The sequence below is a fragment of the Strix aluco genome, chromosome 1 (assembly GCF_031877795.1).
Source record: "Strix aluco isolate bStrAlu1 chromosome 1, bStrAlu1.hap1, whole genome shotgun sequence".
NCBI lineage: Eukaryota > Metazoa > Chordata > Aves > Strigiformes > Strigidae > Strix > Strix aluco.
The window spans coordinates 5,662,884-5,687,806 of NC_133931.1; the positions used below are offsets into that span (position 1 = coordinate 5,662,884).

General features: G+C 41.9%; 1 protein-coding gene across 1 annotated transcript in view; it reads left to right on the top strand.

Moving 5' to 3' along the window:
• Positions 1-24,923, top strand: part of COL22A1 (collagen type XXII alpha 1 chain) — a 220,431-nt gene that overhangs the window by 103,807 nt on the left and 91,701 nt on the right. Inside the window, exons 12-21 of the mRNA XM_074830381.1 lie at positions 3,785-3,838; positions 5,188-5,241; positions 10,161-10,214; positions 13,067-13,111; positions 17,837-17,890; positions 19,705-19,758; positions 20,465-20,476; positions 21,486-21,521; positions 23,184-23,213; positions 24,109-24,162. Of these exons, the coding sequence (XP_074686482.1) occupies positions 3,785-3,838; positions 5,188-5,241; positions 10,161-10,214; positions 13,067-13,111; positions 17,837-17,890; positions 19,705-19,758; positions 20,465-20,476; positions 21,486-21,521; positions 23,184-23,213; positions 24,109-24,162 (447 nt within the window). The remainder of the gene's footprint in view (positions 1-3,784; positions 3,839-5,187; positions 5,242-10,160; positions 10,215-13,066; positions 13,112-17,836; positions 17,891-19,704; positions 19,759-20,464; positions 20,477-21,485; positions 21,522-23,183; positions 23,214-24,108; positions 24,163-24,923) is intronic.

Genomic DNA, 24,923 nt, shown 5'->3' on the forward strand with positions numbered 1-24,923 from the left:
TGCTTCAGGTTATGCAGCAGGACAGAGGTGATGGCAGTTGAAACGGGTGAAGAAAATGTCTTTAGTGAGCTCCTTGTAATGCTGGGCCTTGCTGGATCATGTATTCCCAGAGCACGGTGCATTTCTGAAGCCCTTCTTCCCTGCTTGGTGACCCTGGTCAGTGGGTGGCAGTCCAGGCTGACCAGCTGTCTCTGGCACGGATGGTCACCAAGCTGGGCACATTCCTGCAAATGCCCATGCAGCCTCTTGGCTGTGAGGGCCAACGGATCTGCTCTGGGCTTCACTTCTTTGTAGGCAGCTGCCTGAGATCTGTTAAAAGTCAAAAGGATAAAATCACACTGCTTTAGTTAATTAAAAAAAAAAAAAAAAAGGGAAAACAAAAAGCCATTTTCTCTTCCTGGGATGCTATTGGCCTAGGAAGCAAGTTTCCGTTTGTATGTGGGGAAAGAGGTAACCTTAGTGTTGGAGATTTTCAACACCAAATTGGATAAACGCTGAACAACTTGCTCTGAATTCACTGTTGATGATGCTTTGAGTGGGAGTTTGGACTTGAAACCTCACAAGGTCCAGTATGAATGACTCTGAGTGCTGTGCATCAAACTTATTGACTGATGCTCTGATTAATTTGTTCAGCTGTGCAAGGAGTTGCTCCTTCATGGGGTGGGGGGGAAGAAAAGAAGCTAATTAACCATATTCTTACTTTGCATAGAAAAGACACAAATTGTTCTCCTACCTATGGTGCACACTTTGCCATGGAACAGCAGTTCCTTCAAGTTATATTGACCTCTTAGAGCAAACGATTTCCTTAAAAATCACATTTGCTATTTGATGGGTTTTCTGTCTCATTAGGGAGCCATTCAAATACAGCAGATCTGATTTTTACCACTAGCTGCATTGCAAATTCTAGACAGAGTGCTTCGTGAAGGTTCAGTTAGCAAGAAATGTGATTATAAAAGTATCTAATGACTTCAATTTGCATATACAGTATAGAAACTTTCCAGATACTGTCTTTTATTAACCTTTAAGTGCCAAATATACCTAGAAATAAATAAGTCCAGATTTTGTCATACTGTCTGACATTGACTAGAACCTTGCCCTAGGAATACATCCATCTAAGTCTGCTGGACTACTCATGCAGGAAACAAACACCACAAAGAAGACTGAGAATGGCAGAATTTGTCCTGAATTTATCTAAATCTGTAGTAGTCCATATGTATATACAGGCAACTTAGAAATTTGTGCATCAACTGCTTAGCCACTTTAACGCTCTTTCAATAGGATTCTTCTATGTTCTTACATTTTTGCAAAAGCAGGTGGGGAAAAATCTCTCAGTCACTTAGCTTTGCTTTGTGGCACATCAATTGCCAGCAATGCTAGTGGCTTTACATCCCACGTATGGATGTCCACTGTTTCAGGTAGCAGAGGCACTGGTAACAGTCCATTGAAGGACTCATGCCACACCTCCTGTAAAACCCAGCAATGCTGGAACCTGGGTGCCATCAGTCAGAGCACGAACATGCAGGACAGACATAGGCAGGCTGCTGGATCACAGCCAAGTACCCCACAGCAACGGGCATAGTCCTGCTCTGTTCACAGAACTCTGACTGAAACCGGCTCTAAATCTTTGGTGAAGTTAGCTGTTGACTATGAGAAGTACCTACTGATAAGGCCTGAATGGATTAGCTTCCAAGGTTACATTTTTGACTGATATGAGCAGGTAAAGGGGAAAAAATTCCCATGTTTGTGTTTTTCCAAAAATTTCCATGCTATTGGAAATTTGGCATGGCAGTAAGTTGGCCATGCCAAATTTTGAGTCCCTGTGCTTTGAAATGTGGCAACATGAGAGTTTCTCAGTTAAATGTTTCTATGCTTCAAATTTATTTAACAAGTATAGGTTTCTAATCTTGTTCTTGGAAAAAGGCTGGGTTTGGATGGTGTTTACAAAAAAGGAGGGAAAGGAGGGATCAGCCAGAGGAAGAATGGAAATTTGAAAATGAACCTGTTCAAATATGGGCAAGTTACAGGTGACTGAGAACAGCATCAGTACAGCAAGGTGGAGAAGCTGGCCTCAACTCTCAACAGGTGAAAACTGTGCTGTCTAAAGTACACAAATATACCACAGAATCATATGGCATTTCATATGAGGTATATTTTCCATTGGTGTTTTAGGGTGAAGAAGGTCCTCCTGGCTTTCCTGGACTGAAAGGGGATAAAGGAGAAAAAGTAAGTCCGAGTCTTCATTAATTATACTGTGAAAAGTTAAGTTTAAACTATTGTGGAAGGCTAATGAAAACAGACCCTCTTTTAAGTCTTTTGTTTTACCTCTGTTTTCTTGTTTTGTATTAACAAGGTATTAAGAAAAGGAGACTATGCTGTTATACTATTTTTCAGCAAGTTGCACCTTAAAATCTTTAAACCTATTCATGATGCTCATCCACATTTGACAAATGTGTGGAGAACTCAAGGGCATGGACTTTGTGTAAACATTGTAAAACTCCAAAACAGAGTAGAAGAATGAAACAGAACAGAACTCAGTGCTAATGCCTCCACAGACAGAAGCACCAGTGTTTCTTCAACATAAGACATGGAAGGCCAAAGATTATCATGTCCTTTCTTGCACCAAATATAATAACTTTTGGATTCAGATAATCTCTATCTGCTTACTGTGTCATTATTTTAGAAAATAAAACAAAATTATCCTGCACCAAGCTTGCTCTGTCAACTAGCATTTACTTTGGACACATTTGTTAGATATGCCTTAAACAACATTTACAGGAGGGATTTTAGGAATTTAAACTTTTTCCACCTCTTGTGAAATAACAAATGTTCAGGACTGCAAGGCAAGATCCTCCTCCAAGTAATACTCAGCAAACCAGCTCAGTTTAATCGGAGCCCAGCGTGACAGTTTGCAGTGCCCATGTCTGTTTCTCATTTGAGCCTTTTTTACAATACACTTAAAAAGAAAGTGCTGCAGTGCCTAGAAGTAAAAATACCAAGCCAGTTCCTCACTGTGCACATTGGCTTGCCTGTTGTGTGTCTATTGTCTTTCCATTCTCTTATTTGTTCTTTACATTGCCAGCTGCATGCAGCAAAACTTGCCTTTTCCCCTCATTTGCTTCAGTCCCCATTAGCTGTGGTGCTGCCAACCTCAACATATTTAGTTCCTTTTGTCCTGGTGCATAGGAAGATTTAAAACGTGGTGCCTGGTTTTCTGTTTCTTTGCTTTCTACAGCTTTGTACGTTCACAGCTCTAAGACCTGCATCCTGGTGGCCAGGGTAGTTCCTGAGGACTGCTTGAGTTTTTCAAAGGCTTCTTTTCTGTTTGCTTTTAGGCTGATTACTCATGTGCATTATAGCTGTGCCTAGAGGTTTCTGAGCTTTGGGATGGATGCTGTACAAGCAAGGAGTAAAAAAAGAATAAAATAAAATTAGTATTTAGTTACAAAACACCAGTTTTTTGAGGCAATGGAATGGTGGACAGAGAGGCTGAGGGGAGAGGGTATTAAGATGACTCAAGGGTTAGTATCTAATTAGCTGCAGAGCTTTTATATTAATTTATTCTTAACTCATTTAAGTGGCCAGGGGTGCCTAGTTTCTCATTAACAGCTCATCAGTCGACCATAGTGTGTTAATGTCAGCAGCAGCTCCTCCAGAGACTGTAAATAAATGTTTGCTTTGAAATGATTGTCCTCATTCCTTATTCTTGTCTTGATGCTTTACTCAAGTCCTTGCACTTACAATGGGTGTTAATATTGTGCTGATGAGAATTCTGTTGTTGTTACAGGGGTCCCTGGGCTTACCTGGCCCCCCTGGGAAGGATGGAGCAAAAGGAGAAGCCGTAAGCCTTTTTGTTCCTCCCGTGTAATCCTTGCTTTTCAGTGCAAGGCAGGCAGTGGAAATCAATCTATATTGAGTGGAATATGTCTTGGGGATTTGTATGGCCATTTTAGGAGCAGCAAAAACAAATGGTAGGAGGTTAAGAGCCTCAACACTCTCCCTCGCACATTTGCAGCGATGGCAGGTGTCCTATGGATTAGCCATTCTGAGAGGCTCTTGGGACAGCTCTGTTACCATTCATTAAGATGGGAAGCGGGGCAGTCGTGGCAGCCTGTGGTTTGGGACCCGCTGCTGCGGCTGTGTTGGTTAATAGCTGCAGCTGCAGAGCCTGGCCGTTTGTTTTAAGTCTGGCAAAGAGTCATCAGATAGTGGAGATGGCATGGGGTGCAGGGGACTATCTTGCGTTTCTACAACAGACAGGGGTTAGAGAAATAGGTGACTTGGTCACAGAAGCAAGGACGTGAACTCCTCTTGTGCACTGCTAAAAGCTAAGAGCAAAGGAAGAGGTGCAGGGTTAGCTCACAGAAGAATGCAGCATACCAAATATTGCCTTTAAGAGGACTACAGTTGAAGCATAAAACCACAAACACCTTTTCCAGTTTCTTATATGTGTGGTTTAGAGCTTTCCGTCCTTTCCCCTGCTTGATCACCATGCCTTTGAATTATCTTCATCCCGATGGTGGAACTTTATCATCTCATTCACTGTCCCTTTGTGGCAGTCATTTGGTGGCGACTGGGGAGGAACTTGGGGAAAGGACTTTGGAAGGGCAGGCATACACAAAAGTAGTGATATACAGCAGAAAAGTTTTTTTTCCTGTTACTTACATCCTGTTTCTGCTTTGTGCCACACTTGTCCCTCTTTGGAAAAACTGTGATAGTTTTCCAGTACAGCTTCCAGAACTGATGCAACTCCATCACATCACATGTGGCATGGCCTGGGATTGGACAGTGACATACTTGCGCTTGCAGAATTTCTTATAGGATGTGTTTATTGCACTGAAAGGTCACTATTCAAGAACAAATACATCATGTTATCTCCAAGGAATCCATGTTTGCAGACTGTAGTCAGTGCAAGCTGTTCACAACTTAGGGAATTAATTTCTCGCTACTTAGGTGGTTGTGTTTGAAGAGCAGATAAATATCCGCTTCAGTTTTCAGTTTGTCTCTTCCTGCTTTTATTTTTTGCGAAGAAAGCACAATGCAAACTTTCAGATCCCTGGATAATGGTACTCAGGACTGTAGATATTGGAACTTCCATTTCTAAAGCTGTATGTAATGACTGTTTTGAGCCATCGCAGCCTTTATATATAAAGCATTAGCATTTACCACTGATATTGCTGTTACTTGCAGGGTGAAGCAGGACAGCCAGGAGCTTTTGGACTGCCTGGGCCAGCAGGTCCAAAGGTAAGCTTTCCATTTCTTCTTTTCATGGGCGGGCATTTTTTTAATTGACTTTTTATATGTGTGGATTGCTTGAATTACTTTTTGTTTATGACTTTTGATATTCTCACTGGTGAATGAAGAAACTCAAAATGCTCATTTTCATCAGGACTCTGCTAAGGTATCAGCAATTAGGCAAGGTATGTAAAAAGAAGAAATACTTTTTGTTCAATCAACAGCATAGCTGGAGAAGGTGGAGAGAACATGTTTTGGGGCACATAAGCCTTGCTTCATGTCTTCAGTAAGCCTTCCCAACTCTCACAAAAATGCAGATGAGAATTATTATCCCTACTCTACAACTGGAAAAATAAACTAATCATGGAGAGATCCTGGCTTGGATGTTTCTGCCTGTTTTGGGAGCTTTACTTTTGCACCAGTAGACAGTGGCATAATGATACAGAACTTGAGACAATGCTTATACCACTGGGTTTTCTTCAAATAAGGTGCTTCTAAATGGAGATCTGGTGAGACCAGCTGTGTCAAAAATGTGCCTAAATTCTGAAGCCCTTCTCATGAGCAATTCTTTAACCTCCTTTCAAAGTCTCAACTCTCCTTGCCTTGTTCCCTGGTTACTGAGGGGATAACTACCCCTCAGGTAGTTTCAGTCTTGTTGTTATAACACAAAAATAAGATGGCACACTAGATTGACAAGTGTGTTTTCAGGGGCATCATGCACAGCAAGTTTAGCTTAGCCTATGAAAGGTGCTGCAAGGCCAACAGACCGATTGCCCAGATTTACTTCACCCAGTTCTGTTCCTGTACAAGCAAAGACCTTTGAGCACCACATCTTCCTGGAAGAGCCATATCTAGTCATCTAAACCTCCCACTGAGTTCACCGATGCCTTTGTCCTCAAATAGGAGTTAAGTACCTGAACACCTTTCCAGATGTAGTCCTGATTGTCACTTGGCTCTGTCTAGAGAGAATTAAATTAATGAAGCATTTAATTTATATAGGTCCTTCTGGGCTCCTCAGCTATGGAGAGGCCCTTTCTTCAAAATGTCTTTTCTTTTCATAGAGGGAAATGTTCATCATTTCCTAAAGTCTCCTCCGGAGGGTATTGGAACTAATGGTGTGCTTGTGGATTAGCAGAAATACTTGGCAGCCATCCCACGGTTCTCTGTGGGAGCCATATTGCCTTCAGCAACACGAAGGGGTTGACTGTGGAAGCTGCATGGCAACATGTTCAGCAGGGGATAAATGACAGCTGCAAAGCAGGGCTGGGCTGAACTAAGTGGAGGCACTCTGGATATTGTTTTCTCCTTCAGTGGGATTTGGGAGTGGATGAAATGAGCTGGATTCCTCATGCACAAAAGCCTGTCAGCTTCATTTCTTCTATCGTATAAATATCTATTTACATATTTTCTCTCTGTCCTACATGTTTCCTGTAGTGGAATTGCAAACCAGTAGACTATATGATGCTCCTCGTGGTATGAAGTTCCTCACCCTTGCTTTGAAAAGCTTTTACAAACCAAGCTGAAATGAGGCATCTACATCTATTTCCAGGAGGGCTTGATCCTGGGAAATGCTCTGTATTTCTCACATCGGGCACATATAGTTCAGCCAAGTAAGGAGACAATGCTGAATAGAAGTTCAGCACTGTGTGCTGGGCAGGATAGGTGCTGGTGGGGCTGGACCTAAAGACATCTGACTAGACAGTGCCAAGTGCTCTCAGGGAAGAGGTGAGCTTGGCTAACCCCAGCCTCTCAGCTACAATGGCTAAATATAAAATGATCATGTGCTTTCAGTGACTTTTATTTACCTCAGTGAATGCGCTGGCTATATGCAGTGTCCTTGAGCTGGATTCTGGCCTGAGATGTTTTAAGGAACAATCATGACTTTGATGACAGGGCTTTAAAATATGAATCCACACTCCTTTACTCCCTGGCATAAAGCCCAACGACCTCACCAGTGTGGAATGAGATCTGTAGAGGTGGGCGGAGTTGGCAGAGAGGTCACATCTACAATTACTGTTGTAATGATTGTTTTATGCCAGATCACGTATTTTTATTTTTATCATCAGCATCAATACAGTGGCTCTGGGCACTACCACAGGCTCCATGGAGAGCCACCTTGCAGTTTCTCTGGTTGATTGGGTTGTGGTCCTTCCTGGCTCAATCCATCTTGATTTGCATCAAGCCAGGCAAGTGCAATGCACACTCAGCAGCTGTATGTGCACCCCAGGAAATTCAGCCCCCTATTTATGTGCTTGACTGAGGGATTTCCAGTCTTTTGCCTCAGTGGGAATTTCCAGAACTTCTTTGAAGGTGGTGACTTGCAGCTTTTACAGACCTCATTAATTGTGTTAAGCTTCCAGTAGCACAGATAAGGGTCCTACAGTCTTCTGGTAATAGGGCTTCAATCCACAGAGGTACCGTAACAGATGATGAGCCCATTAAAGTGCATGTATGGGTTACAGGAATGAAATGGCCTCGGTATGTCATCCCTGGTTTTACTGCTTTTGCTGCTCAGTGAAGTCTCCAGGGGAGATTGTTCCTAGCTCAGTGTCTTCATCATCAAAATGTATGGGGTTTTTGGTGTTTGTGTTTTTTTTTGTTTTTCATCAAACTTGGTGGGTAAACTTCATTTCTCACCAAGAAGGATGTATGATCTTGCTGGCTATGAGCTGGTGGAAGCAAAGAAGAGCTGTCAATGTCAGCCTTGTGCTAATAAGTGTTGGAGCTTCTGGTTATGGAACATGCCATGGTGGGCTGAGATGGCAAGAAACATCCACTGGTCAGTGGAGAAACCTCCCACATAAGTATGTGGGACCTGGCAGGTTAATTTAAATGGTAAGTGGGTCCAGAGAAAAAAGGCCATAGCCCAGGTCCCTCACTGTATATTGTAGCAGTGAAACAAAGGTTGAATTTTTGAGACCAGGCCTTTTAGCCTATAAAATTCTGCAACAAATATTCGACCTTTTCCTTCTTTTTTTTTTTTTTTTTTTCCTGTATCTTTAATAAAAGGTTAACGAAATTTTTTGTGGCTATCACTGCTATGGCACTGACATAGCTATAGCATTTCCATCTGAACTGAGTTATCTGCACTTGATAGAAAAAACAGGGAGAGGGGAAAAAATCAAGCCTTTGAAATATAAAGCATTAGGTAAGAGTTTCATTTTGACAAATTTCCTTGTTTGCTTCAGCTGTCGAAGGTCTCATACTTCTCTGGTTTACCAGACATGATCTCAGCACAGACCTCGAGTGGGATCAGCAAGTCTTCTCGTCCAGACAAACCCAGTTTCTCTAGCTATAACTTTTGCTGAGTATTATAACCATGTTTTATGTAATGGTACTGAGTTGGACTTTGATAATTTGGACAACTTGGAGCTGGCCTCTGTTTCTGTAGGGGCTTTGCCTAGACTTTGATAGTAGTATTTTTCTGCAGGCTGAAGGGAGAGATTTAAGTGCATGCTGCTCTCCCTCTGCCATTAGAGGAGTTGCACCACTTCTTGCTTTGCAGAGGTCCTCAGATGCCTGATGTGGAGATCCCAGAGCCACCTTTACTTGTGCTTAAACCCAGCTCTTCTTAACCTGTTTGTGAATCTCCCCCCTTCCTGAGTTTGCCATGTGGTTTGCTTGCAAACTTAGCACAGGTTCAACCACTTTACAGCTGGGCTGATGAGCTGCTCAGAAGCTTCAGGGATCAGCTTTATCTGCTTTAACAAGTCAAGTCCTCTCTGGCAGAGGGAAGGAACAGTTTTGGCAATGCTCTCCGTAAAGCAGTGGTGAAACACTAGCCAAGTACATTCCAGCCAGTCTGCCAAGTCAGTGCTTAACTGACTGCTCCAAATGACAATGTCATTTGGGCTAAGGCAAGTGTAAACAGTGGTGTGACATGACCAGCTTCCTGGGCACTTGCATTGCGACAAAAAAGTGTCAGTTCTGCTAATAATTCATTGCAAACACATCTTGCATTTTTAATTATCTCTTTTTAAATAAAAAACATCTATTAATATGAAATGTAGAAATGATTTAAAAATGAAACCTTGATCTCTTTTGAAGCCTTATCCACTACAGCTACCCAATACAGGAGTTAACCAGATGAGGGGAGGGGGGAAAGGGAAGTGAGATAAGTAAGAATATAATTAGTCAAATAGATTATATAGGATGCCAAACCAGTTCTCATGGTCAAATTTTCAGGCCCAGGCTGTCTCCATAGGATGGCTCTGAGGGCTGAGCCTGTTCAGCTGAGGATTCAGACCATTTGCAGGCATTGTAAGACACAGAAAAGCACACAGTGAGAGTGCTCTCTGTTTCAGTTTACCTTCTCCAGGGAGAGAGTCAGTGTGCAACCAGCTGAAGGACTGCTGAAATGTACCTGATCCCCTTGTATTTCTCCCACTTATACTGAAAATAAACATAGGAGAATATAGTTCTGATCTCTTTCTTTTCATTTAATCTTCAAAATATATAACATTTTGAAATCTGTGGTTCATTTATGCTGGGATATGGCCTTTGCTACAACATTTGCAACAATGTATGCCTGTGCTTTGTTCCACCAACACTGTGTTCAGGAGCCAAGACAGGGCTCAGTCACCCTGCACACAACAGGCAGGCAACAACTGATGTTGCTAAAACTTCTGAAATAACCTGTAGAGGAACTTGCATGGGACAGTTCACCTTTGTGTAGGGCAAGACTGAAAGAAAGATAAAACTTGATAATGTCTGAGCACTGGGGACAGAAAAAAACATTGGGGTGTCACTTAAGGTAAGTAGATGGAAAGTCAGACACTGCTCTCTGTGTCAGTGCTGAGAGTCAAGAAGCCTCAACAGCCCCCTGTGAGCCCAGGAGTGCAACTTACATTTCTGAATAACTGATTTTATTCTTGGTCTTATATGTGAAACAGTTTCTGGTATTTTACTGTATCTCAATTACTTGCCAGGGATCCGAGGGAAAACAGGGTCCTCCAGGAATTAAAGGCTACGTAGGTGCACCGGTAAGTCAAGGCTCTTGTAAAATTTTTACCAGTCTAGAACCTTCCTCTGTTTTTTCAGTGTGTTCTGTCCATCTATATATTTTTTTTTATTATTAAGCAATATAGGGTATGTCTGACCACTTACCTGTACTATGTCCAAATAGTGACATTTTCTTGACTTCATTGAGTTTCTTCTGACTTCTTTAAATGAGAACAGACCTGTAGCCAGGATAAAGAGATGTCAGTAGAAATTACTTTATTACTGAGATAACACCTGGTGATTTTGTAATGCTTCCACTGTAATGTAATTGCTTTGGTCTGTGTTGGTGCACCATTTATATGGTGCTCAAAAACTTCAACATAACACCAAGAAAAAATACTCAGCAAGTTTCCAATCATATTTTCAAAACTGTCAGGGAATAGCCTTTGGGCTCAGGGGACAAACATGCCTTGAATGAACAGACAGCAAGACCAAGATAAATCAGATTCTATCAAGTTAGCATCTCTGTCTTGTGGTTTCACCTTGGTAATTATGGAGGCAGCCTTTAAACTGGTGTTGCAAAGGCTGATTGGATTTTCTGAGATTTAAGGACCCAACTTGGTCTGGGCAACCCCTGCTATCAGTACAGGCTGTGGGATGAAGGGATTGAGAGCAGCCCTGCCGAGAAGGGCTTGGGGGTACTGGTGGATGAAAAGCTGGATGTGAGCTGACAATGTGCACTCACAGACCAAAAAGCCAACTGTATCCTAGGCTACATCAAGAGAAGTGTGGCCAGCAGGTCGAGGGAGGGGATTCTGCCTCTCTACTCCACTCTGGTGAGACTCCACCTGGAGTACTGTGTCCAGCTCTGGGATCCTCAGCACAGGAAAGACACGGACCTGCTTGAGTGGGTCCAGAGGAGGCCACAAAAATGATCAGAGGGATGGAACACCTCTGCTATGAGGACAGGCTGAGAGAGTTGCTGTTATTCAGCCTGGAGAAGAGAAAGGTCTAGGGAGACCTTATAGCAGCCTCCCAGTACTTAAAGGGGGCTTATAAGAAAGATGGGACAAACTTTTTAGTAAAGCCTGTTGTGACAGGCCAAGGAGTAATGGTTTTAAACTAAAAGAGGGTAGATTTAGGCTAGATATAAGGAAGACATTTTTTACAATGCAGGTGGTGAAACACTGAAACAGGTTACCGAAAGAGGTGGTAGATGCCTCATCCCTGGAAACATTTAAGGTCAGGTTGGACGGGGCTCTGAGCAACCTGATCTAGTTGAAGATGTCCCTGTGCGTTGCAGGGGGTTGGACTACGTGACCTTCAAAAGTCCCTTCCAAACCAAACTGTGTTATGATTCTATATGACTGTACATCAGTGCACTTTAGTGACATACCAGATGTACTTATGCACTGAAAGATTTCCCTGAGCTGGCTGAGGACTTACTTTACAACTCACTACAAAGGGGTCCAACGTGTCCAAAAGAGCTTGAGCACTTTTTTCCTTGACAGGTGCATGCCATTTCCCTGTACAGTCTAAGGCTGAATTGTATTAGGCTTGAAGATGATGAAATTAATATGGGGGTGGCATTACCTGCCCATATGATAGATTCTTGCAGTATTAATGAGATAAAAGGACAAAGCTATGAGAACACTTCCTTCCTGCTCCTTGAGTCTCCTTTTTGTGTGAGAAGCAAAGCACTCACGTGATGCACTATTACTGAAGGTCCTATCCATTTCTATCATAAGACTGCCATTTGGATTGGGCTGTTGGGAAGGAGCAAGGCAATAATCATCTACTCATAGTTATTAGTGCATTAAAGGAGTCATATTTTTAAACTTCCTGCTATTTGCTTTTTGGAAATAGTAGGGTTATTTCTTTGCAGTGTGGGAATCGGTGCAGGCTTGGTTTGGGCTGTTAGAGATGGATAGGTCTGTACAGAGTTTGCTCACAGTCAACCATAGCCTGAAATCTGAAAATCTTAATTATCTAAATCATCCTAAGGACCGAATAAACTCAGACATGTAGCTCTCATTAGCTTGGAGGTAAGCCTCCGCTATAAAGTAAATTGAAGTTTAAATACAAAGGTATTATTGGAATAAGAAACATTTTAAGCTTTGGCAGCTTTAGAGAGTTCACTACTGACTGAGCATATTCATCTGCCTGTAGCTATTAGTTGGTTGCTCAGTTGCTACAATAAAGGTAAAATACAAGGTGCTTGCCGTGCCAGGGGAAGGTGAAATCTGTTCCTGCCCATTGAGTCGATTGCCTGTGTTAGCATCACTGTCTTTCATCAAGCTAAGCCCCAGCAAATGGTTCTGGTGTTCCTGGGAGGAGATGAATTATGCAGTCCAGATGAACACTGCTGTTGGATTCAGAGCTCAAAAATATGCTTGGGCCTTCAGGACAGGGATTATCTAGCATTTGCCAGTTCTCAGAGGTACCTGCTGTCTGCCTAGCTACCTCATCCAAAACCACCAGGAATGGGCATTCTTGCTTGTTTATGCGATAGGTTTTTCCATCAGTACCGTCCTCTACCTAAGTCCTCATTGTTTATGAGCAACATGAAAAATGCAGAGCATTGGTTGTTTTCCAGACCATCTGCAGCTGTGGTGTGTTCCCTGTCCCTCCACACTGCTGTTGGCAGGAGGGTTGTGTGTCTGCAGGCAATATAATATTACAGACGTTCTTGGGCCCGCAGGTCATGCCTGCTCTGTAAGTCTGCTTAGACCACGCTTGTGGCCAACTTTGAGGTCTGGTAACACGGAGAATGTCCTTGAGGTTCACTTGAATAGACTGTGCAGACGTGCACAGAGATTTGGTGGCTAATTAGAGGAGATAACTATGCCTTGATTTTGATTGAGCTTTATAATCTCTTGCTTTTTATTTTTAGGGTCTACAAGGAGAAAGAGGAGAAAAGGGAACACGAGGAGACAAGGTATTCCTGCTGCATGCTAGGAAAAGCCAGGCTGCTCTTTGCCTTTGCCTGTTAGGTGGGGTGGGCTGCATTGATGATGGAGTTTCCTTGCTGTGCTGAACCTCACAGTGCTGTCTGGGAATCACCTCCCATGGGTGTCCAGGAGGGCTTCATGGGTCTCTGCTGTCCTCAAAGCACCCATTTAGAGACTTCTTGTCTGCGTGTAGCCTAGGGATGGAAGAGAGAGAGAGGAGGAGTGGAGTGAAAGTGTGCCACTGGTGAGATCTAGTGGGGTGTCCACATTGTGTGCACCGCCTGAGAGCTGTGAAGGGCCACTGACTGCTGCTGACCATGTCTGCATCCAGAATTTCCCCATCTCACTGCAGTTGCTCAGATTATCCAAATTCCTATGTTTCTGCCTTCTCGCATCATAATAAGCTCAGTAGTAATAAGTACCAGGTAGTTTCTATGTTAAAGGCTTCATCCAACTGGTGCTGCTTCCCACTTCTCTGCTCTCTCCTGTCTGGGAATAGCTGTTTTACAAAGCACAGACTCTCTGGGATTTGAATCATGTTTATGATTCAAGAAAGAGGCTAAATGCCTATTATACCTGGAATAAGCATTTAAAAGGAGAGCTGGGCAGACACAAAGCCTTTATTATTTGAGTTTGCACATTGTGTTCGGAGAGACCTCAGATGTGCACACCCTTCTGCTGCGGATCTGCCAGGCGGTGCTTGAGGCTCCCCAGAAATGCCATCAAAAATGTATTTTGCTGTCCCTGCCAGGTGCTGGCCCGCTCCTGCACCCCAGCAAGCAGCTGGAGATGGGGCATCACCAGACTCTTAGTCGGACCCAAGTCACCCCTTTTCTCATGCAGACAAAACAGGCAGCAGGACCTTTCTTGCCAGCTCTGAGTGGCTTACAGCCCTGAGCAATGTCCTGTCTTGTTTATGTCTCAAGCTGGTCCTGAGACAGGAATATCTCAGTGCTGGTCTGGCAGATTTGCCTGTGTTCAAGCTGTCTTTAGTGATATCTGGCTATATGTGTTTGTGCAAAGGAGGGAGTTATTAGCTTGCTAGCGTGGCCTTGTTCCCATTTCTCACTCTCCATCTCCTTTTGCAGAAGAAACCCAAAGATTTACACCAAGCTTTTGCCTACTGGGAAAAATGATCAGTAGACCCTTAGTGTGAGATATTGTGTTTTACTTTACCATGTGTTAAGGTGTCCGTTCCCAGTCTCCATTCTGCTGTTTATGATCAAGTAGCCACAACCATGTTTTGTGTTATCTATCCTCGCTGGTGCACCTAGAGCAAAAGGCTGGATCGTGCTTTATCTTCCTCGTGCTTTTGCTTCAGCCTTTTGCAGGACTGGCTCAGCGTGTTGTGTCTGGCCAGTGCCTCCGCCGCTTTTCCAGAGGCGAGCTTGTCTACTCTGCTGGAATATTTGGCTCCCGGAAGAAAATCCATCTTTCTGACATCACCATGATGAGAGAGGAAGCTGGAGCTGTGTGTGGGCAGGCAGCTGACTAAGCTAGAGGAAGATTAAAGTGGGGACAAAATGAATTAGGTTTTGTTTCATTTAAAGGATATGCACAATTAGAGGTCCTTTTTTTTTTTTTTTTTTTTTTTCATCTGGAGCAGCCAGATCTCTGCTACAACAATTGTACCTTGATTTTTTCCAGGCTTTAATGATGGTCTGAGAGCGCCCACTGCCATTGCTTTAACTTCTACCAGTCAGTACTACTGTGAAAACAGGGGGCGTAAATTCGGCGGGCCAAATATTTTCTTGTCTCCTCTTCAGTCTGTAACTTGAATACTGACACCTACGCAACCTACATTTTTTTGTGCCTGAGGAGAAAAGTGTTTATTATATCAGATGAGAGCACTAGCCCATGCACTAAGTATTGGTCAACTGAATCGGCACCTTATTACCACAAACAGTCTAAATATCCCATAATGCATCTTGCTGATATATTCTTACATCCTGGGACCTCAGATGTAAATATTGAGGTTTTATGGTGAGGTTCCCAAATCCAGTGGTATCGGTTACACCTGCACCTTAGGAGAGCCACTGCACAGCATGAGTGATTTCTCGTGTCCTCCTGCATCCAGTGGGCTCACTGTAGACCCCAGAACAGACTCAGTAGAGATAAGCAGTTCCCTGCCAACATAAGCCATATATGTATGTGATACTTGACATGTTAATTTAGGCACGTGCAGCAGTTCAACATGACATGGGGCATTGTTTTGGCTGCATAAATGTGTCCATCCTGTAAGTCCTTTTCTTGTATTGGAGAAAAGCTTGTGTAAGGGGCAGCAGGGCTGGTCTGCTGCTGCCAGGTCCCTCTGTGCAGTGGGTTTCCTCTCCTTCAGTCTTTCCCAGGGCCCTGCAGGCTCTTGAGGAATAAATTTTCCAACAAATTATTACACTTTCTAACTGGTAGAGGTCAGAAAACATCACTAAAGTTCCTGTGGAATTGGGATTTCTCCTGGTTGCTTATGACTCTTCACCATTTTGTTCCACTGGTTAAAAGCAGAAAAAAAAAGTAGAGCAGAAGGAAATGGAGTCTTAAAGTGAAAATTTGAGAATAAAACTTTTATTGTGTTTGCACTTTCTTTTGGAAAAAAAAAAAAACCACAAAACTTTCTCTAAATAACCTTTTTTAAAGAATGGAAAAAATAATTTAAAAAGTTTATAATGACATATTTTTTCTGAAGAAACAACTGAAAGCACAATTGTTTGAAGTGTTTTCAAACAGCTTTATTGTATACATTTGCATAAATAATACATTTGCCTTTCCCAGCCCCCATTACTAGCAGTAAGAACATTGACACTTTTCTGTTTTGGCAGCTGAAAAAGCATGTGTGAAGTACTTGTTGCTGCAGCGTATTGATGTTAAAAATTCTTCTGAGAATACACTGCACATTTTGTCAGCAATCCACCAAACTGTTGCTTACTGAAAGTCTCAAATTCGGGATACTTGTAGTTCAGTCAGTGCAAAGGAAACCATTAATGTGGAAACTATTACCTCAAAAGCAAGTAGATCTGGATGTCTGACACTGGTTTTCAACAGCTTTCTGTGGGGTACAGGTCTCTCTAATTTCATTCCTTGGATACATAATTTTGAAATAACATTTATGTTACAAGACTGATTGACTTTCTGAAGGGGAAAAAGAAATACATTGATTTGCAAATCCATTTCTCACTTGCTGAATCAATGTAGTTTTCAAAAGGAGCTAATTAAATCCAGCGCTGTGTAGGTTTGCAGATAATGAGAGGTCTAACAGGGATCCTGTGGGATAGTAATCAGAATTAAAATGTCTGAAACATTAAAAAAATAGAGTAAAACTAATATTTTGGTGTCACTCCTTGTACTTGTAGAATTTGTTTTTACATGCACATTTATGTTAACAGTGGCACTGTATGTGTGTATTTGATAATTTATATTCAGCTGTGTGTGCAGGATCCAGGCAAAATCAGTGTTTCATTTTACAGAGGTTTAAGCATTTTACAGAGTAAGAGAAAGTCCCTATTTCAAAGAATTTTAAATAAAAGAGGCATGGACAAGGGCCACAATCTGTAAGAGAGAAGTGAAGTTCAGCAGGAGTATGTCATTGATGTAGTCATCATCTCTGTCAAGGACCTGGATTATAAAATATGGAATGTGTAAAGCTTGAATGTGGAAATACAGTGGAGGTCAGGGTCAGAATTCAGAATGATCTTGAATACATAATCCCCCAAAGCAGCAGATGACATTGAGAAGGGGCAGCTACAGGATGCTTCATACGTGTAGGACAACAAATTGCACAGTGCTACTGATTAGGAACAACTGATTAAGGAGCTGTCCTGCAGAAGGGCGTTTAGGATAAATTAAATGTTATCCTGGGATTTAAACAGAAGAATACTCTATAAAACATGAAATAATCTTTCTGCTCAAAGTTAGCCTCAGCTGTGTCCAGTTTTGGGCACCTAACTACAGTGAAGATGTGGAAAAATTGGTCAATGCACAAATGAGAGCAACAAAAATGATCAGAGGTCTGAAAAACATGCCCATGAAGAAAAGTTGAAAGTATTGAGGTTGTTTAGTCTACAGAAGTTTGAAGGGGGAGTTTTATAAGTTTTCAAAAACATAAAAGGCCATTGTAAAGCTGAAGGGAACAGTCTGTTCTCTGTGGGGTGTTAGGGAAAGATATACTAGTCTCAAACTGTAGCAAGAAAAAGGCAGGTTTAGGTACAGTGGAAAAAAAATATCTTCTCGTATTAAAAATAAAGTAGTGGGATAGATTGCCTGTGGACCTTGTGGACTGTCCAACTCATATAGAGTGGACCTTGTGGACTGCCCAAGACACATAGAAGTAGATTAATTGTTCCCCCAGGTTGCAGAAAGCAAAGGTGAAAAATGAAAGGTTTTTCTGAACTGGGTAAAAATGAGCTATTGCTGGATTGTGGATTCATTATTTTTGTAAGAGCTATTCTGGTTTGATGTTCTCCTGGTGCAATTTGTCCAGTATACATGAACCCACCTCAGCAGGCAGAGGAAGGATGCCAATGTGGAAAGCTAGCACGCAACTGCTTCTGGTCGCAGCAAACTTTGTAGTACAGATGTGGGGACATTAGTCTATTGGGCTGGCTTGAATTTCTCTCCTTATTCCTCACTCTTGGAGCAGATAACATGGACATCTCTTGCAGAATGGTGACCTAAAACAGCACAGATTTGAGTTATAGGGGTTCTTTCTCTTTTTCCAGGGAGAGCGAGGCCTGGATGGGTTCCCTGGAAAGCCAGGTGTGGAGGGGAAACAGGTATGTAGCAAATACTCAACAACTGAAGGCTTTTCTTTGGAATGAGTTGAAGTTGACCCTATAACTGACACTTATCCTGGGTGGCTGCTGAGTCATGGGAGGACCCCACTCCATCAGCAGTTTTTGTACTCCTCATTCTAAGGATCTTTGCTGGCACAGTTTTCTTTTTTTTGTTGTTGTTGTTTGGTTTTAGAATTAAATTGTAATGCAATATACACTTAAAGGAATTGCCAGTCCTTTAAACATGATAGGTTAGATGATTGTCTTAATTTTCATTAGAGACATAAGGAAGCACATGTAAAAATTCCATTGTTTAAGCCTGATTTTTATGAACTTTTTCTCCCTTACACAACATGAAAGGGAGAGAACTGGATTTAATATATTTGGTTGTTTTCAATAAGAAAGGCTTGGAACTATTTACATTTTTAAGACAAGATGAAACCAGAAAATGGTCTAAAAGATCAGTACATTTCTGCTGATTAGACAGATAATGCTTTGTCTAAAATGGCTATCTGTAGATCTCACAAGAATGTTTTCATTACTCAGGGCATGATACCTAATGAGAAACATCCTTTACTCCCAAGGACCTTCTGGTCTAAATAGCAAAGGACAGAGTAAGAAGCAGAGGCTAAAAAGTGATTTGCCAACATCCATGCAGCTAATCATTGCCACCCATGAGCCTGAAGCCTCCAGGCCTCTGTGTCTGCATCCTATTCACTAGCCCTGGCTGTTTCCCTCTCTGGAAAGGACCATCTGGAAGCACGTTTTTGTAGTGGCAGAGGTGGAGGAGCTGCAGGTCGAATCCTCAGGATAGTTCATCTTCAGGTGGTTGATCCTGCAGCTCACACAGACAAAGCAGCTGCTAGGGTCTGACCTGAACGTGCTTTACAAGCACAGCAGACACGTGCTGCCCAAGTGCCTTGCATTCACTCCTTTAGCAGAAGGAGTTTCAACTTGATTTTGTTGGGAAGTATTTTTGTTTCCATATCAAATGTGTCTTTTGTATTTAGATGGCAAGGTATAGTGTCATTAGCAATCTTAATCTTTGTGAAATCTGCAACTTCCTCTCTGTGAGGTGATAGACATTATTGCACTAAATGTTCTGCTTCTCCAAGGGGGATTTGACAGTTAATCATCGCTTTCTCTCTGCTCTGCTCCTCAGCCACAGTTTACCCTATACAGAGAAGTATTTGTCTAGTTAGTTTTTATCACTATCCTTATAAGATGGAAATGTTTTTTTGGTGCTAGATGTGGCATTGGAATCACAATGAACTATGTTCACTATGCCCATTACATTGTTTGCAGGACTGGTTTATACTTGCTGCAAATGTAGATGAAGTGAGAAATTGCAGAGGGATGTGAAGGTGGATGCTGATTGTTTACTACGTCTAAGGAACAATTTCTCCAAGTGACACCCTATTACAGAAGTTGTGGTTTTCTGAAGTTTTTTTTCCTTTTTCATGTCTAGACCTAGCAGCGGGCAAATCTTCATGCCTGAATTTTATCCTAAATTTTGTGTTTGACACTGATGTACTCCCCGAATTGCAATCCTTCTGAACCAGCTGAAATTGAATTGCTGTTATCATGACTGTTGTGGCATCTCCATCCTTATTCCCCTTCCTCTCTACACAGCAGAGCTGAAGCAGCCTTGTGTGTTGTATTAGCTCCTACCCCAGTGCAGTGGAACATAACTGTTTGTGATGCTGATACCCAAACCTAGAGTCTTATGTTTCTCCTGCACTTTAAGAGAATTGCAATTGATGACCTGCAGGGTGTAAGCCAAAGATTTTTCTCTCTGTTTTACCTGTTTATAGGGCCCTGCTGGCAGCCCGGGCCCTCCAGGTGCCAGTGGGACCAAAGGAGAAAAGGTGAGTTGGGATGGGATGCACGGGAGGGGCTTGGACACACATTTTTTAATTCCTCCTTGGGCCCTCAGTGCTGGAAATATCAGGCCTAATATTTATCTCATCGTGCATAAGTGAAGCTTTTATGAATGTAAATGTTTCACTTTTCTGCCATTGCTTCAGTCTGAAATGGGTGTGAGTGTTAAATTGTGTCTGGTTATAGCTCCTCTACTCTTGGTTTAACCCTCATAGTGGGAGTAGAAGAAAGTAGAGAGTAGCTTGGCTCAGTAAATCTTCCTCACATAAGAAAGGTGGGTAGAAATGTCAATATGTGTGTGTAGATGCCAGTTTTCTGATCCAGGAGATGTAGAATTGACTTAGAAGGTGCCACTCAAATGAGCCCAACCCTCTTACCTGCAAAGTAATAATTCACTGCTCTCAGCAGCTATTTTGACCTCATTATTTTACAGTTGCTAGAGTTTCCAGGGCAGCCTTATGTTTCCCTCTCTGCTAGAGGTGATGTTGTGGTTTTGGTATTTCCTACCTAGTTCTTTGGCATGAGTGGAAAGGCATGCCCAATTCTGGGTTTTCTTTCTCCTTTTCTCCCCCAGATAAGGCAGTGAGCCTTATCCAAGAATGCAGAGATCAGAAGCAAATCTCTCTATTTCCTGTTACTTTCCCACTCAGATTCCACAGCTATAGGTGAGGTTTCAGAAGCACCTACAAGCAGGGCATATCCACTGTGGTGATAAGCAACAGCAAGATCTTTGTGCTCCAGCATATGTACAGTAGAGAGCAGTCTTGAGTTCTTCATCCATATCTCTGAAGTGACTGCATTTGGTGCTTCCAGAAGATGTTTATCTCCTTGCTCCGTTACTTTCAGTGCAACTAATGTGTGTCTCTACAGTCCTTCTGCCATAGTATGGACTCTAAAATAAATAACAAATTGTAATTAAACCTGCCTTAAGAGGAAATAGCATGAAAGATATGTTGGGTCATTCAGAGACCTACATGAGTAATGAATAAACAGAGTGTGAAAGGAAGCTCTATGATAATTTTTGCATTAGTCAGTACCTAAAGTAAAGGAGATACCTTCCGGAGGCTTAGTCTTAAAGCATAATAAATAGTGGACACTGCTGGAAAAAAAATATGCTGGAACAAATTGATAACCTAGATGGCAATAAATCATGTGAAGAGGGTGTAGCATCTCAATGTCCTTCAAACACTTATAGAGTGATTCTGCTCTATAAAACGACTTGGGGAAAATGGTACTATTTCTCATTTTTTTTCTTTTTGCAAAGGTTGTGTTTTTTTTCCCCTCATTAACAAACAAAAGCATTTTGGCCCCTGAATATCCATTCTGAAGACTCTGTTAGAGATCTGGGCATCAATAAGGTTTATTTGTGTGGTATGTGTACACCAATTACAAGATTTTTGAAGCTCAAATTTATGCTCTGGTGCATCCAGTACATCATTCATTTTAAGTCACTAAATATCATTAAAATCAATGTGTAGCATCACAGTAACACAGAGCACAACCAGTTCCTGCAAGTATTCATCTGGGAAAACAGAGTTAATTGGGATTGCATGTTCATATCTATTAATTACGGGCTGGTATTGAAAATAAGAATGTACGACAGCAGTTGGAAAACATGCTTGGAGTTTTGCTTTTGTTTGTTATGTTATGCATTGTGCTGTGTTGTGTTCTGTATTATGTTATGTCTTTTCATTTATTTCATGTTTCCCTGCAGGGTGAACCAGGACTTCCAGGATTGCCTGGCTCTTCAGTAAGCATTCTTTTTAGCTTTCTTAAACATTGTAGGCCTTCTCAAACAATGAGAAAAGAAGGTGAAAGCTGGGGGTGGGATGACTTTACTGACTGAGAGATGTTCTTAAATGTTTTTTCAAAAATAAGTGAAGTTTAAGGCAGTAAAGATTTTTGAAGAAGGCAAGTGATGGATTCCAACAAGTTGGTGCACTGCCACAATTTGGGGAGATTTTGAAATGTGAAGATTAGGACTTGAAGAGTCAATGAAAACATTGCCTCAAGTGCATCAGAGAGAGAAATATGGTGACAGGACTGTGTGGTTTCCAGGACAGTTGTTGAGTCAATGCCTAGTGGCCTTTGGAAAATAGAGTCTGTGAAAGTTATAAAAGCAAATGAAAGTTTAGAATTGAGTTGAATTACTAAGTGCCTTCCTCATGGGCTGTATGTGAGAGTTGGGAGGGGAGAAGAAAAAGGCAATTTCTGATGAGGGAGAATGATCTTTCATTGTATTATATCTGAAAAAGTCGTGGTGAAATATGAGACAACTAAGAGATGATTTGCTGAAATCAGGAAAGTAGTGATAAAAAAGCAAACCAGGAAAATAGGAGAGAGGGGTGGATCTTTCCTGTGGTACTAGATTTACATGCCTTTGTGCACCCCTCTGTGTTCAGCAATGCCTTCAGTGACCCCAGAGATGTCACTAGCAGGGACGTAAGGATGTCCAGAGGTTAGTATTGTATGTATGAGGAGGTCATCTCCAAGTGAATGGAGAAAGAAGATTTATTGCAAAGTATGCAGAGGAGAGGTCTAGAACTGAGTTCTGCAGGGGCTGGTAACAAAGCAGTTGGGGAGTATCCCTTTCACTTTTCAAAAAAATAGGATTAAAATTAGGAAAGAGCACTTTTGGACTATTGGTAGAAAGCATTAAAGGGTCACTGATACCAGCAACAATAACTGTAGTACTGTGCCAAGGAAGGACTGGGTGCTAAAGACAAGAATGAGAAGCTCCCTGGTAATCCTGAGAAAGGCAGCAGGCAATTTCCTTAGCCGGAATGTGGTAGAAAGGAAAGGACAGAGAGCGAGCGAGCTCTGGATAAAAGATCTGTTTGGATAAGAGCCTTTTACTGTCCTGCTTAAATGTGAAATTAGTGACGTGACAGTAGTTGCTAAGAGACTTCGCAAGATATGTATAGAACCTAAAATTCCAGGAGGAGGGTAGAGAACAGGCTGAGAAGACTGACAGCTGTCAGTCACAGCCACGGCGGCTTGCATTGAGAATCTGAAGTAAGGTCTGAATCATGCACATATTGAAAGTCAGCCTACTATTTATGTGATGCCTTTTTCATTCAGTAGGACTTTGTAATTTAAAATGACATCAGAGCTGGGGAATTTACTATCTTATTTATACCGATGAGATAATGAATTAAGTTCTCACTGTTTATACAGCCACACAAATCACTTCATAGGTAACTGAGTGAGCAAACCTTGTGTCAGTTTGAGCTGTTTAAATAGAAATTATCCCTCAGGCTGCAGCAGGATTTGAGGAGCTGTAGCAGTTAGCATGCATCTCGAGGGAATGGCGAGGGGAGAAAAATACACTGTGGAGGACCATCACACCCCTGGCACCTCCTGTGTTATCTTTCCTCTTTTTCTCCTTTATGACTCTGCATTTTTATTGCAGGTACATACTGAAGGCCTAAAAGGAGAGCAAGTAAGAGAGATTCAATATCTATTCTTCCATTGCAAGGATGCTTTTATGTAGTTCAATTGCCTGTTAGATTAGATTTTGCTTTAAAATAATGCTTCAAAAATTAAGGTGGATAGAAGCATTATGAGGCCATCAAGAAACAAGTTTTCCTGTTTACAGTGGAGAAAATAAACAAGAAAGGAAAAAGGGCAATGTCCTCGTCAGGTGCAGTGAATCTGACGTGTATGAGAAGTATAAGTTGGAGAGTGAGCTGTGCAATTCTTTAAATCCAGGGAAGTGTTAATATGAAAGTTAAACTGTATTTGAGTTTTATGCTGAGTTTGTCTCTGAGCCTGGGTGCTCAGATATGGGAGAGACACACCCGTTGCTTCAGTCTGTTAGTCCTACATATAAATAAAATACATTTAAATTTTGATTTTGTGTTGGTTGGTGCATAATTTGTATTTAACTGTTATTTAATATAATGATATGCATGATATAAATGATACTTTAAAGCCCTTCACAGCTGTGCTGTCTTGGGGGAAATGCCTGTGGACGCTGTTTGTGCAAGAATTGCTTTTCTCCACCACTGAACCCCAACCCACAGTGTTTTACTGAAGTATCCAGGCTAGCCCAGTGTCTTTGGTAGGGCTACTACCTTTGAAAACCAAAAAGCCAGTTATGGATAAATGCCTGCTGAGCGTGGGTGGATCAGTCTGTGTGCAGTCTAATGAGTGCTGCTAATTCAAGTAGCTGAAGGATTAAGGAGAAAACCAGCTGGTCTCTGCACTGGTTCTTCAGGACCTCTGAGGAAAGGGGTGGTATAGGTCTTGTAGAGATGCCCAACATGACTAATGTGCCCATATAATTGTTCATACAGATGCTTTAACACTTTTTTTTAAAAAAAACATTTCTGTAGGGAGAGCCTGGGCCACGAGGACCACAAGGCCAACCTGGACTTCCTGGACCTCCAGTAAGTTTTTTCCCTCACCACCTGCAGTTCCCAGAAGCTAAAACTCAGACTGGTGTGAGCATACATGCAAAATCTTATAGATTATTCAGGCACTAAGATTTTAAACAGTGCCCCCAGCCTCCTGTTTTCTTCACTGCTGGGAGGCCTCCAGCTGTGGATGGCCACTCTGAACATATGGAGTAGCACCCAGGACATGGGCAGTCATCGCACAGAGGCAGACTTTGCCTCAAGGTTGTTGTCATGCAGAACCTGATTGTTTTTCTATTTCTAATGTCCTGAAGAGCTGTATGGGCATTCAGCACATCTCAGAGGCACACACTGCTAACTTGGAAGCTATCATGTAATGAAGGTCAGAGAATGGTTGCTGTAAAAGGGGTTGGCTTTATGGCACAGTTCTGGCTAAAATATTTTGTGGATGAAAAGTAAGAATTGAGTACGTGTGTTTGTGTTTCAACACAATTTTTACAACAATTTAGACATGCCAGCATTCTTACTTTTGATTTAATTGCAGCTTATTCTAGTTATATTTTTATAACCTGACTCAGCAGGATATCTCAGTTCAGACTGTCACTGCCGCCTCATTTGCAAATACTCTGTATTTCCTCATTTTTGAATTGTTTGTTGTATTTCACCGTTGATTGAGTTTTGTAAAATTGATGGGATGGCGTTGTGAAGATGCGTTACTTAGGTAAATCTGGTTTTAATTATGTAATTTAAATATAGTTGTGTGCTCTGTATTTAATCAGGGCATTGTCACTTTT